The sequence below is a fragment of the Ptychodera flava genome, chromosome 14 (genome assembly GCF_041260155.1).
Source record: "Ptychodera flava strain L36383 chromosome 14, AS_Pfla_20210202, whole genome shotgun sequence".
NCBI lineage: Eukaryota > Metazoa > Hemichordata > Enteropneusta > Ptychoderidae > Ptychodera > Ptychodera flava.
The window spans coordinates 5,701,827-5,716,074 of record NC_091941.1 but is presented as its reverse complement, the minus strand read 5'-3'; the positions used below and the strand labels follow the sequence as shown (position 1 = coordinate 5,716,074).

Sequence of the window (14,248 nt, the reverse complement as noted above, 5' to 3'; positions counted from 1 at the left end):
ACTGGGAACACACAGCATCGTACGCAGGGCAAGGGAAAACTGTGCATGCTCTGCTTGTTCTTAACAGAAGTAAAAATATTGAAGGCAAAAAATCACCCATCTTATTCTTACCATGGCCTTTCCATGCATATTGCATTCGTCAGAAACAAACCAGGCATTTATGGTAACCAATGTTAGACTACGAAAATAGCCTCAGGGCCCCTGAAAATGTTTGGCGGGAAGATTTTGATTGATGAGGATCACATCCCAGATTGCATTTCATGGGAAAAAGATGCTGACCCCACCCTAGGCTAAGGCATATTATACTCAAAGAATTCATGTACTCGTGAAATTTACTTATGCAACCAATGTGAAAGGTGGTCCATTTTCCATTTAAGTTTTTTATGACAGCACATCTTTCATATTTGGCCTACAAGTCACTTAGGATGACCGAACATGGATTTGTCCAACTGAAGAGAAAAATTTGCATATGCTATGTTTTTAGCTGATTTGTCAGTTTTTAAGTCAAACACTTTCTTCTCTTGTAACCGCTGGTCTGACAGCTTTCAAATGCAATGTGTAGCTTCTACAGGATACCTCATTTGGTTTTATGAAACTTACCATAACATTTGCATATGTAATTTTTGACAATTGTTTTATTATTTAGCAATTTTCTTCAAAAACTTGTTTTCTGAAAGTGTCCATCCATTGGCAATCAAATTTGGCATGGATAACCTCATTCAGTTTATTCACAGGGTGATGAAATTTGCATTTGCAAATTTTTTTGCTAATTTTTTGATATTTTGTAAAAACACCATTTTTTCAATACAGCTGGTCAAACAGCTATCAAATTTGATAAGTAGCTTGTTAGGGGTTCCCTTCTTCAGTTTTTTTAAAACTAGCATAACATTTGCATATATAAATTTTTGAGAGTATTTTCATCAACATTTTATTTCTCTGCAAGTGTTTGTAGCATAGTGATCAAATATAGTGGTTAAGTCACTGCAGATGACCTCATTTATTTTTTTTCATATTTTGCTTAAATTTGCAGATGCAAATTTTGAGGGGAAGTTTTCTTATTTGTGGTCAAAACATCATGATAGCACTGGTTTTAATCAGTAACATCTTTTAAATCCAACATGTCGCTCTTGCCCTAATGTAGACATGTTTAAATTAGCACAAATTTGCACATATTTAAGAAAACACACTTATTTTGTTTTTCATCTGCAGCTTTATAATTTATTTTATTCATTTGCACTTCAATCTGGTATTCTCTATATTGCGTCTTGGAATTCCACTAGAAACCACAATACAATTCACACAGGGAAAAGAATATTTTCCAAGCTACTAATGTTTCTTACCCTTAGCACACAACCTAGACAGCTTTCAACACCACTGTTACTGCATAAATATGATTGTGTTAAATATATTGTGGGATCTCTTAGAAATGAATCAGTACATATTCCATCATTCTCTGAAAGAAATATAATCTTTTTTTAACCGGCTTATCTCCACAAATTCTTTTTGTTTTCAAATCTGTTTTTCCCAGGATGGATTTCAATGAAACATATGAAGACACAGTGTCCAGTATAGGTAAAGCAGCTAGACTGGGTAATGCAAAATTGCTGAAGAAACTGATCAAATCTGGTAAAAGCATCAACGTCAGAGACAACAGAGGGTGGTCCCCTCTCCATCAAGCAGCTTATGATGGACACACTCAGTGCATCAAAATACTCTGTGATCATGTTGACACAGGTAAAAAAAGAACGTTCTGTAGAGGTAGCTAGTTCTTCAGAGTGACATTATAATTGAGGCAGTGTGTACCTCCAAAGTTAAGGACCTAAACTTTTGCTGAAACTTGCAACTGTTCTCTTACCAAATCAGGAATAAAAATCAGGTGTCACCGCGCAAAGTTTGGTACCAGAGAAACAAATTACCCAACATTAAACCAATATTTGCAATTCAAAATGGCACCATCGCATACCAAATGAAAGAAAATAAAATTTTCAATAATAAAAAAACTAAGAAAGTGAAAACTTAATTTTCTTTCTCCTAGAGCTTTAAAATGAGCCCTATTAACAAGTTATAGACCAGATAAATACAATTGAAAAATTGAGTCTCAAAATCTGTCCCCTAGACACATTCTGCCCTGAGTCTTTTAACATATAGTAAGTACCGGTAATATGATCTCAGTTTGTGCTGTTCATCAACATAAACAAATTGTATAGGGTGTCTAGCTGTATGATCCAAGCACATTGAAAATCAGGAAAGAACAAATCTTTGATATTTAGTTCAGACTTTCTCAGTCATTTGAAATTGATGTACTATGTACAGACCCTCGAAAATACTCAAGGGTCTATGCTTTGATTTACAACTGGTCAAATAAACAAGTTACCAAAAATTTTTTTTTGGTATGTTAAAGGTAGTATGCACCTTGAAAGTGAAAGACTTAAACTTTTGCTAAACTTTCCTAAAGGAATATTTCAATCATTCATTCTCTTCCAAAATAAAGAAAAAAATTGGGGGTAACTGTGCAAAGTTTGGTAGGAGAGAAACAAATAACCCAAAATTTACTGATACTTGAAATTCAAAATGGCCACCATCCCTGTTTTAACTCTATGGAATTTTTTTTTTTTTTTTTTTTTTTTTTTTTTGAAAAGTTATTAAAGACATTGAAAAGTTTTCTTACGCCAAGAGCTTTTAAAATGAACCCTCACAAGTGGTAGATCAGAGAAGAAAAAGTTTTGGAGTCCGAATATCTGTCCCCAAGGCACATTCTACCATAATAAAAGGCTGTCTTGAAGCATTCTGAATACACAGACTAACTTGTCTAAAGAATTTACATAAACTGTAAGAAAAATACTATGCACAAGATTGATGCTGTGAATGTGCACATGACATAGAAATTTTATTAAAACCATTGAAAGGCATGATAAGGCTTAATGAAAGTTATCAGATGCATACTTATGCAGTTGCTCTAAGATTATGTGTCCGTAAGCATTACTTTAACAGGGCTCGAAATTAGCGGTGGTCTTGCATCAAATGACCACCATTTTTCCACGCTTGACCTCCAAATTCTGTAACTGGTGGTCATTTTGACCCCCATGGAAAAAGTTTAGTATTTCAGCAGTTGCCGGTTTGTCTGATGGCGAGGGTACCGTTTCATCAATACAACATTGCAATCGGCCTTGAAGAAATTGATACACATAATGTTCATAGGTGCCAATAAACTAAATTTCATTTTGCAACATTTATGCAAAGATTTCTTGCAACGGAAAAAAAAAAATTTCAAAATCCTTCTACTTATCATTACAAAACATTAGACAACACAGCGATCACTGTGGAACTCTGGCAAGTATAAAAATACGATTGCAAGATAGACAACATGAACTAATTGTGCCACCTATTTGCATGTTATTTGGGTTCCAATAAAGCACGAGTCAGTAGATGAGAAGTTGTTGGCAAAATCAGGTTTTTTTTATCCAACATAGGTATTATTTTTTTATCCACTGTACAGACACGTACATTTTGGGTACAGCCATGTTGAAAGACTCCCATCATAACATTGACCTCTCTTTTCATGAATACAAAAACCCTGATTCAGTTCAAAAAATATTGACTACCAGTTTCCTTGAAATGACCACCAAATTTAAAATGTGGAGGTCAAAATGACTACCAGGATAAAATGTTAATTTCGAGCCCTGTTTAATGTGAAGCACATGGTAATTATTTCTTGTTTTGATCAGATGTCAACCTTAGAGCCTTTGAAGGTGGTACAGCGCTTTACTTTGCTGCAAGTGGAGGTCATCTTGACGCAATGAAAGTGCTTCTGAATGCTGGCGCTGATCCTCTTGTACCTGACAATGAAGAAAATGCTCCATTACTTAAAGGTATCTTGGAAAAAATCCTAATTTTTTGTACCTATCGTGTGCTAATTAGCATAATGCATGTTTCAGTTTCAGTTTCATAGGAAAGTGGTTTTTGCAGTTACTAATTCCCCCTCCGTGTTTCTGTAATCAAGTTAATTATAACAGGGAGAATGACACACAGATGCTATGTAGATATTAACCTTTGTTCCGGATGGACATCAGTTGGAACATAGATACAAAAAAAACCCTGAAATTACACTTGTAAAGAAATCAGTTTAAAGATAATAAAGAAACAGATGAAAAATCAATAGAAAATCTCTCGACAATGTTAATAATAATTCATAACTTTCAGAAAAAACATTTGTAAATTCACTGCAGAATAATTTTTGGGTTCGAACATGCGGGGGAATGGAAAAGTAGAGAAATCTTTGTCTATGTCAAGTAACAGTAATGCCACATGTCAAATCCAAGACACATCACCTTTGCAGCGCTAATTACAAAGTTTTCAAGTACGAACAAAATTATACAGGTGGAAATATTTTGCAAGAAAATTACGTCTTACCCCAATTCCATGAATAAAGCTGTACACCATGATAGTGCCCTTAAAAATTCTCTTGGATACGACTTTTTCCATTAAGTAATTATACGCCAACTTGATGAACTGGTGATCAGAGACACCAAAGATCAGAGACAGGGTGATGAAACATCAACGACAGCTGCAAGGGTGTACTGCCGTATTATTGACGTGGCAAGATATTTATAGTCAGAACAATTGCATTGTGGTCAAACTATTCAGTTAGATATTAAACCAGAAAAGACAAGTTAATAATACAAAAAAGTCACTTCGATAAATCTGTCCAAAATAAAATTATAAAAAAATACTACATCATTTCTGATTCTGAGTAAGAAAGTGTTGTATCAAAAACAGAGCGCCCTCAGAAGTAAATATAAGGTATGAAATAGCGCCCTCTGGAGGAAAGTATAAAGTATGAAAGTTTTTTCAGCTCACATTTCAAAATCACAAGTTGTTACATCTCTTATTTCACTTCAGCTGTCAGAGGGAATCACACAGAATGTGTGAAGTTGCTTCTGCGGAATAATGCCAACATCAACTGTCAAAATGTGGATGGATGGAGTGTTGTCCATGAAGTGGCTCATCGTGGTCTCCCTCAGATGATGAAATTATTGATCTCAAAAGGCGCAGATTTCAGCTTGAAAGAAGAGTACAGTATCACGCCACTCTTCACTGCAACACAGTACGGCAAACTAGACTGTTTACGCATTTTACTAGAAGCAGGTTGGTGCTCAAAACATTGCTGATGTCTCTGTGTCTTTAGATATGATTTCAGAGTAGGATAAGGATATAGGTATATGGATGTCACAAGTATACTCAAATACAGAATATGTGACACTTACAATATCTACAAAACATGTTTTGTTTTTCAATCAATTTTTGACTCATGATTTTTATACTTTCCCTCTTTATAAGGTGACTCTGAATTAGAGAAGTGAATTGTAAAGTGATTTTTGTGTTATGATATACAAAACTTTCTGCATTCGTGTTCATCCAAGCACATTGAGTTTTGGTCATAATGGTCATGTAGTCATAACAAGTATTCATAGATGACAAAATCCGTTTGGGATTTAGCTGTTTCCAGGACTGTTGTCCAGGTAAATCCAAAAGGTCCTCAAAGTGCTGCATACATGTACATGTTCATGTCACAAATACCATTCATTGTCATAACAACTAGACCAGTTTTATGGACAATGGTGCTATCTCAAGCTACTACATTCATTGTTATTTTTGGGTACCAGTTTTATCCAGTGGAAATATATTTTTCCATCACCACTTAATATTGTCATAGTAAATTCCTGTGATAAAACAAGTTTGCTATAGTTCTCGATTGAAAGAAACTTTTTTTATCCTTTCCCCTCAGGAGCAGAACCTGATGAAGCTGCAAATGATGGTGGTACTGCCGTCTTCATAGCCTCCCAAGAGAACTTCCTAGAATGCTTGAAGCTTCTCTGTCAGTATGGAGCTGACGTCAACAAAATAACAAATGACGGATTTTTACCTATCCACGCAGCTGCCCAGCTGGGCCATTATAGGTAAATATGAAATAGAAAGTCAACTTTCACAGCAAGGGATTAAGGCTGACAAAATATCCCTTCTGTTGTATTTGAAAGCAATCTCAAACTGATTCTTTTCTGATCCAGACTACAGATCAAATAGTCCGTGGCTGGAGGGGCCCACCGTGCACCCCCCCCATAAACCTACTACATGGGTATTTTTTTGTTCTTTGGGATCTGCTGAACTAGAAAAAAGATGTTAACATTGGATATTTTGGGATGCACTACCTGTCTGCACTGTTTTTGATTTGTATGTACCGCAAAAAATGGCGAAAAATGGGTAGGGGTAAGGGGTACTATATCCTCCCCTAAATTGAGTAAACTAGCATGAAATAGCACACAACCTTACATTTTTGGAAAGCTCAGATACTGCTCTTTCTGAGGAATACCAACTTTAGCAAAATTAATTTGTGTACATAGAATAGGACGACTTTAAAATGAATTTTTTTGACAATTTTGAAATTTTTTACCCAAAATACCATGTAACAATTGTGATCTACTTTTTATTAAGCAAAATTTTCACAACTTTTTGTGTTTAAATTATTCATTCCGACATATTAAACAAGAAAAAAAGTGTTAACATCAGATATTTAACTATACACTACTTCTCTGGCGTCAATTTTGAATTGCGTGTATCTGTATGGGGTGTGCAAAAGCTAGGGGTAGGGGTACAACATTCTTTCCTTGATGAAGTAAACTGGCATGAAATGCCATATACCTTATAGTTTTAGAAAGCTTAGATACTGGCCTTTCTAAAATGCATAAGTTTTTAGTAAAAAAATATGACGTCATAGAATTGGATAACTTTAAATCGATTTTTTCTGGTAATTCAGCAATTTTAACCGGAAGAAAATACGATAACTATTGTTTCCTCCCAATGAAGCAAATCAAACAGATTTATGGATGTTATTTACCAATTGCAATGTGCTGAAGAAGAAAATAAATGTCAAAATTGGGTATTTACAATCCATTATTGTCCCTGCTCACTCAAATTGCAAGTTTTGCTACATTGGTATATCGTGAATGGGCATTTTATTGTTATGCAATGAACTAATGCACAGCCTTAAAAAGAAGACTTTAAAACGCACACACATAGTCATATTGCCATTTTCTCCCTAAAGTAAATAGATTGTTGATGACTGTCTATTTTTATAATTTACTTTTTAAATATTTTCTATGAAATAATTTTGATAAGACGTATTTGGAAAATTGTGTATGCCTCCTTGTCTTACTTATACAGCAAGCATTACTAACAATCTATTAGGCCGTGGGCTAGAGGGGGCGTCTACGTGCACCTCCCCCCCCCCCCCCCCCAACCGCACAGGATAACAAACCTGTATTTTTCAGAAGCCTTGGGATCCCTAGAATAAGAAATAGGATTTTAACAGACAAAATGTAGGGACTCAATAGCTGTTACGGTCATGTTTGAAGGGTGCCGCAAAATCACGATTTTGTGACCCACATGGATTTTTGTCAAACCTGTCTTCATGTACGTCATCTGCTGAGCTTACTGTTTAACATGACCTGGCTTATGGGGTATCATTAGAAAGGTGATGTATTCTTCTTGATAATGTTATATAGCAATATGCAATATCTTCTATAGTTTTTATGAAATAGGGCCATAATTTACCCCATACCCCAAAGTTTATGTCGCAAATTACTGTCAAAACTAATCTAAATTCTACCAATTATTTACCTAGACATAATACAAAGGGTAATGCTGTGTATTAACTTTGTGTTATTTGCTATAGGTACATGTTAGAAACCTGAAATAAACTTTTGACAGAAAAAATATTGGGATCCTGTAGCTGTAACAGTCATATTTTGAAGGGTTCCGCAAAATCACAGTATTACTGAATCACATTCGTTTTTGTTAAACCTGTCTTCTTGTAAGTCTTCTGCTGAGCTTATTTTGAACATAAAGAGGCATATGCGATATCATTTGAAAGTTAATTTACTTTTCTTCAAAATGAAATATTGCAATATGCAATATCTTCTATAGTTTTCATGAAATGAGACCAAAACTTACCCCATACCCCAAAGTTTTATGTCGTAAATTACTGTCGAAACTAATCTTAAATTCTACCAATTATTTTCCTAGACATTATACAAAAGGCAATGCTTTGTATCAAATTGTTTTATTTGATACAGGTACATGTTAGAAACTTGAAATAAACTTTTAACACAAAAAATATCGGGATGCTGTAGCTGTAACAGTCATATTTTGAATGGTACTGCATAATCACAGTATTGTCAACTCGCATACATTTTCGTTAAACCTGTCTTCTTTAAGTCGTCTACTGAGCTTATTTTTTATTATAACGTGGCAAGTTGGGCATCATTAGAAAGTTAATTTACTCTTCTTTAAAATGATATATTGCAATATGCAATATCTTTTACAGTTTTCATGAAATAGCACCACAACTTACCCCACACCCTAAAGTTTTATGTTCCAAATTACAGTCAAAACTCATCTCAAATTCTGCCAACTATTTACCGGGACATAATACAAAGGGCAATAATTTGTATTAAATTTAGTTTATTTGCTACAGGTTCATGTTAGAAACTTGAAACGAACTTTTAACAGAAAAAATATTGTGATGCTGTAGCTGTAACAGTAATATTTTGAAGGGTACCACAAAATCATGGTATTGCCAACTCAATAAGATAACTAAACTAACTAAGACAGGTTAAACAAAAATGTATGCGAGTTGGCAATACCATGATTTTGTGGTACCCTTCAAAATATTACTGTTACAGCTACAGCATCACAATATTTTTTCTGTTAAAAGTTCGTTTCAAGTTTCTAACATGAACCTGTAGCAAATAAACTAAATTAATACAAATTATTGCCCTTTGTATTATGTCCCGGTAAATAGTTGGCAGAATTTGAGATGAGTTTTGACTGTAATTTGGAACATAAAACTTTAGGGTGTGGGGTAAGTTGTGGTGCTATTTCATGAAAACTGTAAAAGATATTGCATATTGCAATATATCATTTTAAAGAAGAGTAAATTAACTTTCTAATGATGCCCAACTTGCCACGTTATAATAAAAATAAGCTCAGTAGACGACTTAAAGAAGACAGGTTTAACGAAAATGTATGCGAGTTGACAATACTGTGATTATGCAGTACCATTCAAAATATGACTGTTACAGCTACAGTATCCCGATATTTTTTGTGTTAAAAGTTTATTTCAAGTTTCTAACATGTACCTGTATCAAATAAAACAATTTGATACAAAGCATTGCCTTTTGTATAATGTCTAGGAAAATAATTGGTAGAATTTAAGATTAGTTTCGACAGTAATTTACGACATAAAACTTTGGGGTATGGGTAAGTTTTGGTCTCATTTCATGAAAACTATAGAAGATATTGCATATTGCAATATTTCATTTTGAAGAAAAGTAAATTAACTTTCAAATGATATCGCATATGCCTCTTTATGTTCAAAATAAGCTCAGCAGAAGACTTACAAGAAGACAGGTTTAACAAAAACGAATGTGATTCAGTAATACTGTGATTTTGCGGAACCCTTCAAAATATGACTGTTACAGCTACAGGATCCCAATATTTTTTCTGCCAAAAGTTTATTTCAGGTTTCTAACATGTACCTGTAGCAAATAACACAAAGTTAATACACAGCATTGCCCTTTGTATTATGTCTAGGTAAATAATTGGTAGAATTTAGATTAGTTTGACAGTAATTTGCGACATAAAACTTTGGGGTATGGGGTAAATTATGGCCTATTTCATAAAAACTATAGAAGATATTGCATATTGCTATATAACATTATCAAGAAGAATACATCACCTTTCTAATGATACCCCATAAGCCAGGTCATGTTAAACAGTAAGCTCAGCAGATGACGTACATGAAGACAGGTTTGACAAAAATCCATGTGGGTCACAAAATCGTGATTTTGCGGTACCCTTCAAAACATGACCGTAACAGCTATTGAGTCCCTATATTTTGTCTGTTAAAATCCTATTTCTTATTCTAGGGATCCCAAGGCTTCTGAAAAATACAGGTTTGTTATCCTGTGCGGTTAGGGGGGGGGGGGGGGGGGGGGAGGTGCACGTAGACGCCCCCTCTAGCCCACGGCCTAATAGATTGTTAGTAATGCTTGCTGTATAAGTAAGACAAGGAGGCATACACAATTTTCCAAATACGTCTTATCAAAATTATTTCATAGAAAATATTTAAAAAGTAAATTATAAAAATAGACAGTCATCAACAATCTATTTACTTTAGGAGAAAATGGCAATATGACTATGTGTGTGTGCGTTTTAAAGTCTTCTTTTTATGGCTGTGCATTAGTTCATTGCATAACAATAAAATGCCCATTCACGATATACAAATGTAGCAAAACTTGCAATTTTAGTGAGTAGAGACAATAATGCATTGTAAATACCCGATTTTGACATTTATTTTCTTCTTCAGCATATTGCAATTAGTAAATAACATCCATAAATCTGTTTGATTTGCTTCATTGGGAGGAAACAATAGTTATCGTATTTTCTTCCGGTTAAAATTGCTGAATTACCAGAAAAAATCGATTTAAAGTTATCCAATTCTATGACGTCATATTTTTTTACTAAAAACTTATGCATTTTAGAAAGGCTAGTATCTAAGCTTTCTAAAACTATAAGGTATATGGCATTTCATGCCAGTTTACTTCATCAAGGAAAGAATGTTGTACCCCTACCCCTAGCTTTTGCACACCCCATACAGATACACGCAATTCAAAATTGACGCCAGAGAAGTAGTGTATAGTTAAATATCTGATGTTAACACTTTTTTTCTTGTTTAATATGTCGAATAAATAATTTAAACACAAAAAGTTGTGAAAATTTTGCTTAATAAAAAGTAAATCACAATTGTTACATGGTATTTTGGGTAAAAAATTTCAAAATTGTCAAAAAAATTCATTTTAAAGTCATCCTATTCTATGTACACAAATTAATTTTGCTAAAGTTGGTATTCCTCAGAAAGAGCAGTATCTGAGCTTTCCAAAATGTAAGGTTTGTGCTATTTCATGCTAGTTTACTCAATTTAGGGGAGGATATAGTACCCCTTACCCCTACCCATTTTTCGCCATTTTTTGCGGTACATACAAATCAAAAACAGTGCAGACAGGTAGTGCATCCCAAAATATCCAATGTTAACATCTTTTTTCTAGTTCAGCAGATCCCAAAGAACAAAAAAATACCCATGTAGTAGGTTTATGGGGGGGGGTGCACGGTGGACCCCTCCAGCCCACGGACTAAAATCCACAGAAAAAGTTGGTTGCCATCACATTCCTGTAAAAATTGAAAATTTAATATTTTACCAGCGAGAATAGCAGCTATGGTAAATTTTAAGTGTCAGTAAATTTAGATTTTAGGTGTTCAACTTCTCTCGTCCAACAAATTTGTATTCGGCTTCTGATATTTTATCCTAAATTACAAACATGAGTAGTTTACAGTCTGTGTTGGCAAAGCATGAACAAAAAGATAAGCTATGCACAGTACCTGAAAAGTCTGGACTCATCAGATGAAAAATTGTTGACTGTTTTCAAAGAGTACAGGCAATTACACACAGACAAATATGAATGAGTTCCAAATTGTCTGAATGTAAATGTAATCATGCATTATGATAAAGCATATTGTGAAAATTATCTACATCAACGGAGTGCCATTGTTTTCCCTTTTAAATTCATCGAATAGAGGATATTTTGAAACTCGTAAACTTTGTATATCATTGACTGAATCTTGGGACACCTTTAGTAGATTAAAGTCTTAATGTCATGACAGGGCAGTATTAAAGTGAACCAAAAAGGACCCATTTGCTGGGGTGCATGGTGTTGGCTTTTTCAATTCACTTCTCTAAGTGCATTGACAGATTGGCCAATTAGCAAGAGTGATGTTTCATAGCAGGGTCCTTCAGTCAAGGAAACTTGATTGCTTGTACAGCGGATCAGCAACTGATAATATGCAAGGTGGTAGATTGTCACAGAATATATACACCAAGGGTAGAAAAATGATGCTGAAATATTGTTGAATGGATAAAATGGTGAAAAGATCAAAACCAGATCTACTGTGTAATGAGAGCATCTTCCTTAAATGCCGCTATCTTTTTTTCAACAGCTGTTTGAAGTTTCTCATCAAGAGAACCAACAGAAAAGAAGCGGAGAATTGCCGATACAGCCCGATATCCCTTGCAGCATATAATCGGTGTTTTGATTGCATTGAACTGCTAGTGGAGAGTGGTTATAACATCAATACAACAGACAAAGGATGTAACGACATGTTTCACGGTTTGCGTAGCTGTAACTTTGATGCTGTTTCACCCTTACATTCTGCAGTATCAATAAGAGATTCAGAAATGGTTCGTTTTCTTCTAGATCATGGTGCTGATCCCAACTTCAACCCCAATCCCTGTGTGCTATGCACAGCATGTTTTTTTAATGTTGATTCTTCCATTGTCAATAAACTTCTCACCCATGGAGCAATGCCATCTTGCAGTCAGAATGAACATGAGCCAGTGTTTGACTGTGGTGACCCAAAACCTATGCTTTTGAATGGCCCTTGGTTCACCAGCCTCACCAGGGTACTCTTTGACAACAACTTTAAGTTTGAGGACATGCTGTTCCAGAAGTGTAGTGTGGATGGCAAGAGACAGTGTTTCTACCATTGGATGATGGGTAGGTTCAGTGGGAGTGGCGCAGATCTTCATGAACATCGAGATTACGGCGACCCAGATTACCCAGACCTTGTGTTACATGCACTGGACTATGCAGGACATGTCAGTATCTGTCACCACTTTGTAGAAGATTTCAAGGACCATCCTTTGTGGCCTGCAATACAATCTGTCATTGGTAAGTTTGGTCTCCGAGTGACATCACCATGGTATCAATAGTGTTTGAATGTTGCCTTCATCATTCTACAAGCACAACCAATTCAAACACACATTCATGTATTTTGCAACCTGTCTTGGACTAACATGACGATCTGTCATCAGCTTTTAAAATTCAATGACAGACAAGTCATGGATTCTGGTTCTATGACATGCTGTGAAAAACTCATACATAGGCATGGGCCCAAAACTAAAGTGTATGTTCACACTCTTAGTACCTGTTTAAGGCCAAACATTTTCCATGTCAATAGAACAGCCATTTTCCCTGTGACCGACTCAAAAGTGAAAAGGACAATATCGATTATTTTCTATTTCTCTTTACATTGCAACTACAGTAATTCGATATGAATGTTCAAATACTTGCGATGTATTCAACATTCTACCACCCTACGTGTGTAGTAGTTTGAAATGTTGACTGGTGAATCAGAGTCAAGATTTCAACAAAAGATTTCAACAATTATGCAAGCTGCATTGACAACCGGGGACCAAAATTTAATGAACCTGTCTAAACAACAACTTTGCTGGCATGTCAAATATTCACAGTCATTAAAAAGAGTGTGTACCAATGAGTGCTTTCAGGTTGAATGATTTGTCTAATTTCTGCTGTACTCAAGTACAGCATGCCACCAGCTACACATAAAATACAGTGAAGAATCTACTAGTAAGGGAAATTTCCATAGTTGATATTGTGAATTACAGTTTGTTTGGCTGTAAGTACATTGCTTTTACAGTAGTCCCTCTGTACAACACTGAACAGTGATGTTTTGTTTTTATCTTCACAGATAAACCAAGAAGTCTTCAACAACAATGCAGACTTAAAATACGAAGCCTCCTGAGACAAGGCAGATCTTACATCGGTGAAGGATTCATCGACCAGCTGCCAATACCATCCATTCTCAGAGACTATATAAGAATAAAATGAAATCTGCAAAGTGAACAAAAGTGACCAAGACTGTATTTGCAATGATTTTGTTGAACAGAATCTGAATTCCGGTCCAGTTGTTTAAATACCAGTATCAGTGAGGTTGAATATGATGTCATTAAATATGAAAACGAATGTTTTGAAAGCATTGTGTAGTTTTTAAGTACTGTGGGCAAAATTGAATAATACTGGGTCTGGACTACACTGTAGTACAGTTTGATATTGTGTTGGGGAGTATGCTTGTATTTACGCTATTCCCGGACCAGAATTGATTTCTACAGGACAGAAGATGTGGCCCAGTTGACTCCAAGTCTGACAAAGAGTTTGTATTGAGTCTATTAGAGTCTATAAAAGTGTGTTTTCTCAAAGAAAGTAACAACTCAGTAAAGTCTGTGGCATGGAAGTTGCACAAATACCAGTACGTTGCAAGTTTACATTCTTCAGTGTCA

At 35.1% G+C, this 14,248-nt stretch overlaps 1 protein-coding gene across 1 annotated transcript; it reads left to right on the top strand.

The window, feature by feature from the left end:
- The first annotated feature begins 1,501 nt into the window (after window positions 1–1,501).
- On the top strand, window positions 1,502–13,934 carry LOC139149070 (ankyrin repeat and SOCS box protein 3-like). The gene is made up of 6 exons (XM_070720596.1): window positions 1,502–1,734; window positions 3,726–3,869; window positions 4,900–5,145; window positions 5,786–5,957; window positions 12,109–12,839; window positions 13,660–13,934. Exons 1-6 carry the CDS (start codon window positions 1,530–1,532, stop codon window positions 13,797–13,799), a joined length of 1,638 nt encoding a protein of 545 aa, XP_070576697.1. The 5' UTR covers window positions 1,502–1,529; the 3' UTR covers window positions 13,800–13,934.
- The last annotated feature ends 314 nt before the right edge of the window (window positions 13,935–14,248 follow it).

What these genes read in the sequence shown, in the direction of transcription:
- LOC139149070 (XM_070720596.1), top strand. Translation starts at nt 1,530, where the DNA reads ATGGATTTCAATGAAACATATGAAGACACAGTGTCCAGTATAGGTAAA. An exon ending in CTGTGATCATGTTGACACAG is followed by an intron (nt 1,735 to 3,725) that starts GTAAAAAAAGAA and finishes TGTTTTGATCAG; the next exon opens with ATGTCAACCTTAGAGCCTTT. An exon ending in TGCAATACAATCTGTCATTG is followed by an intron (nt 12,840 to 13,659) that starts GTAAGTTTGGTC and finishes TTATCTTCACAG; the next exon opens with ATAAACCAAGAAGTCTTCAA.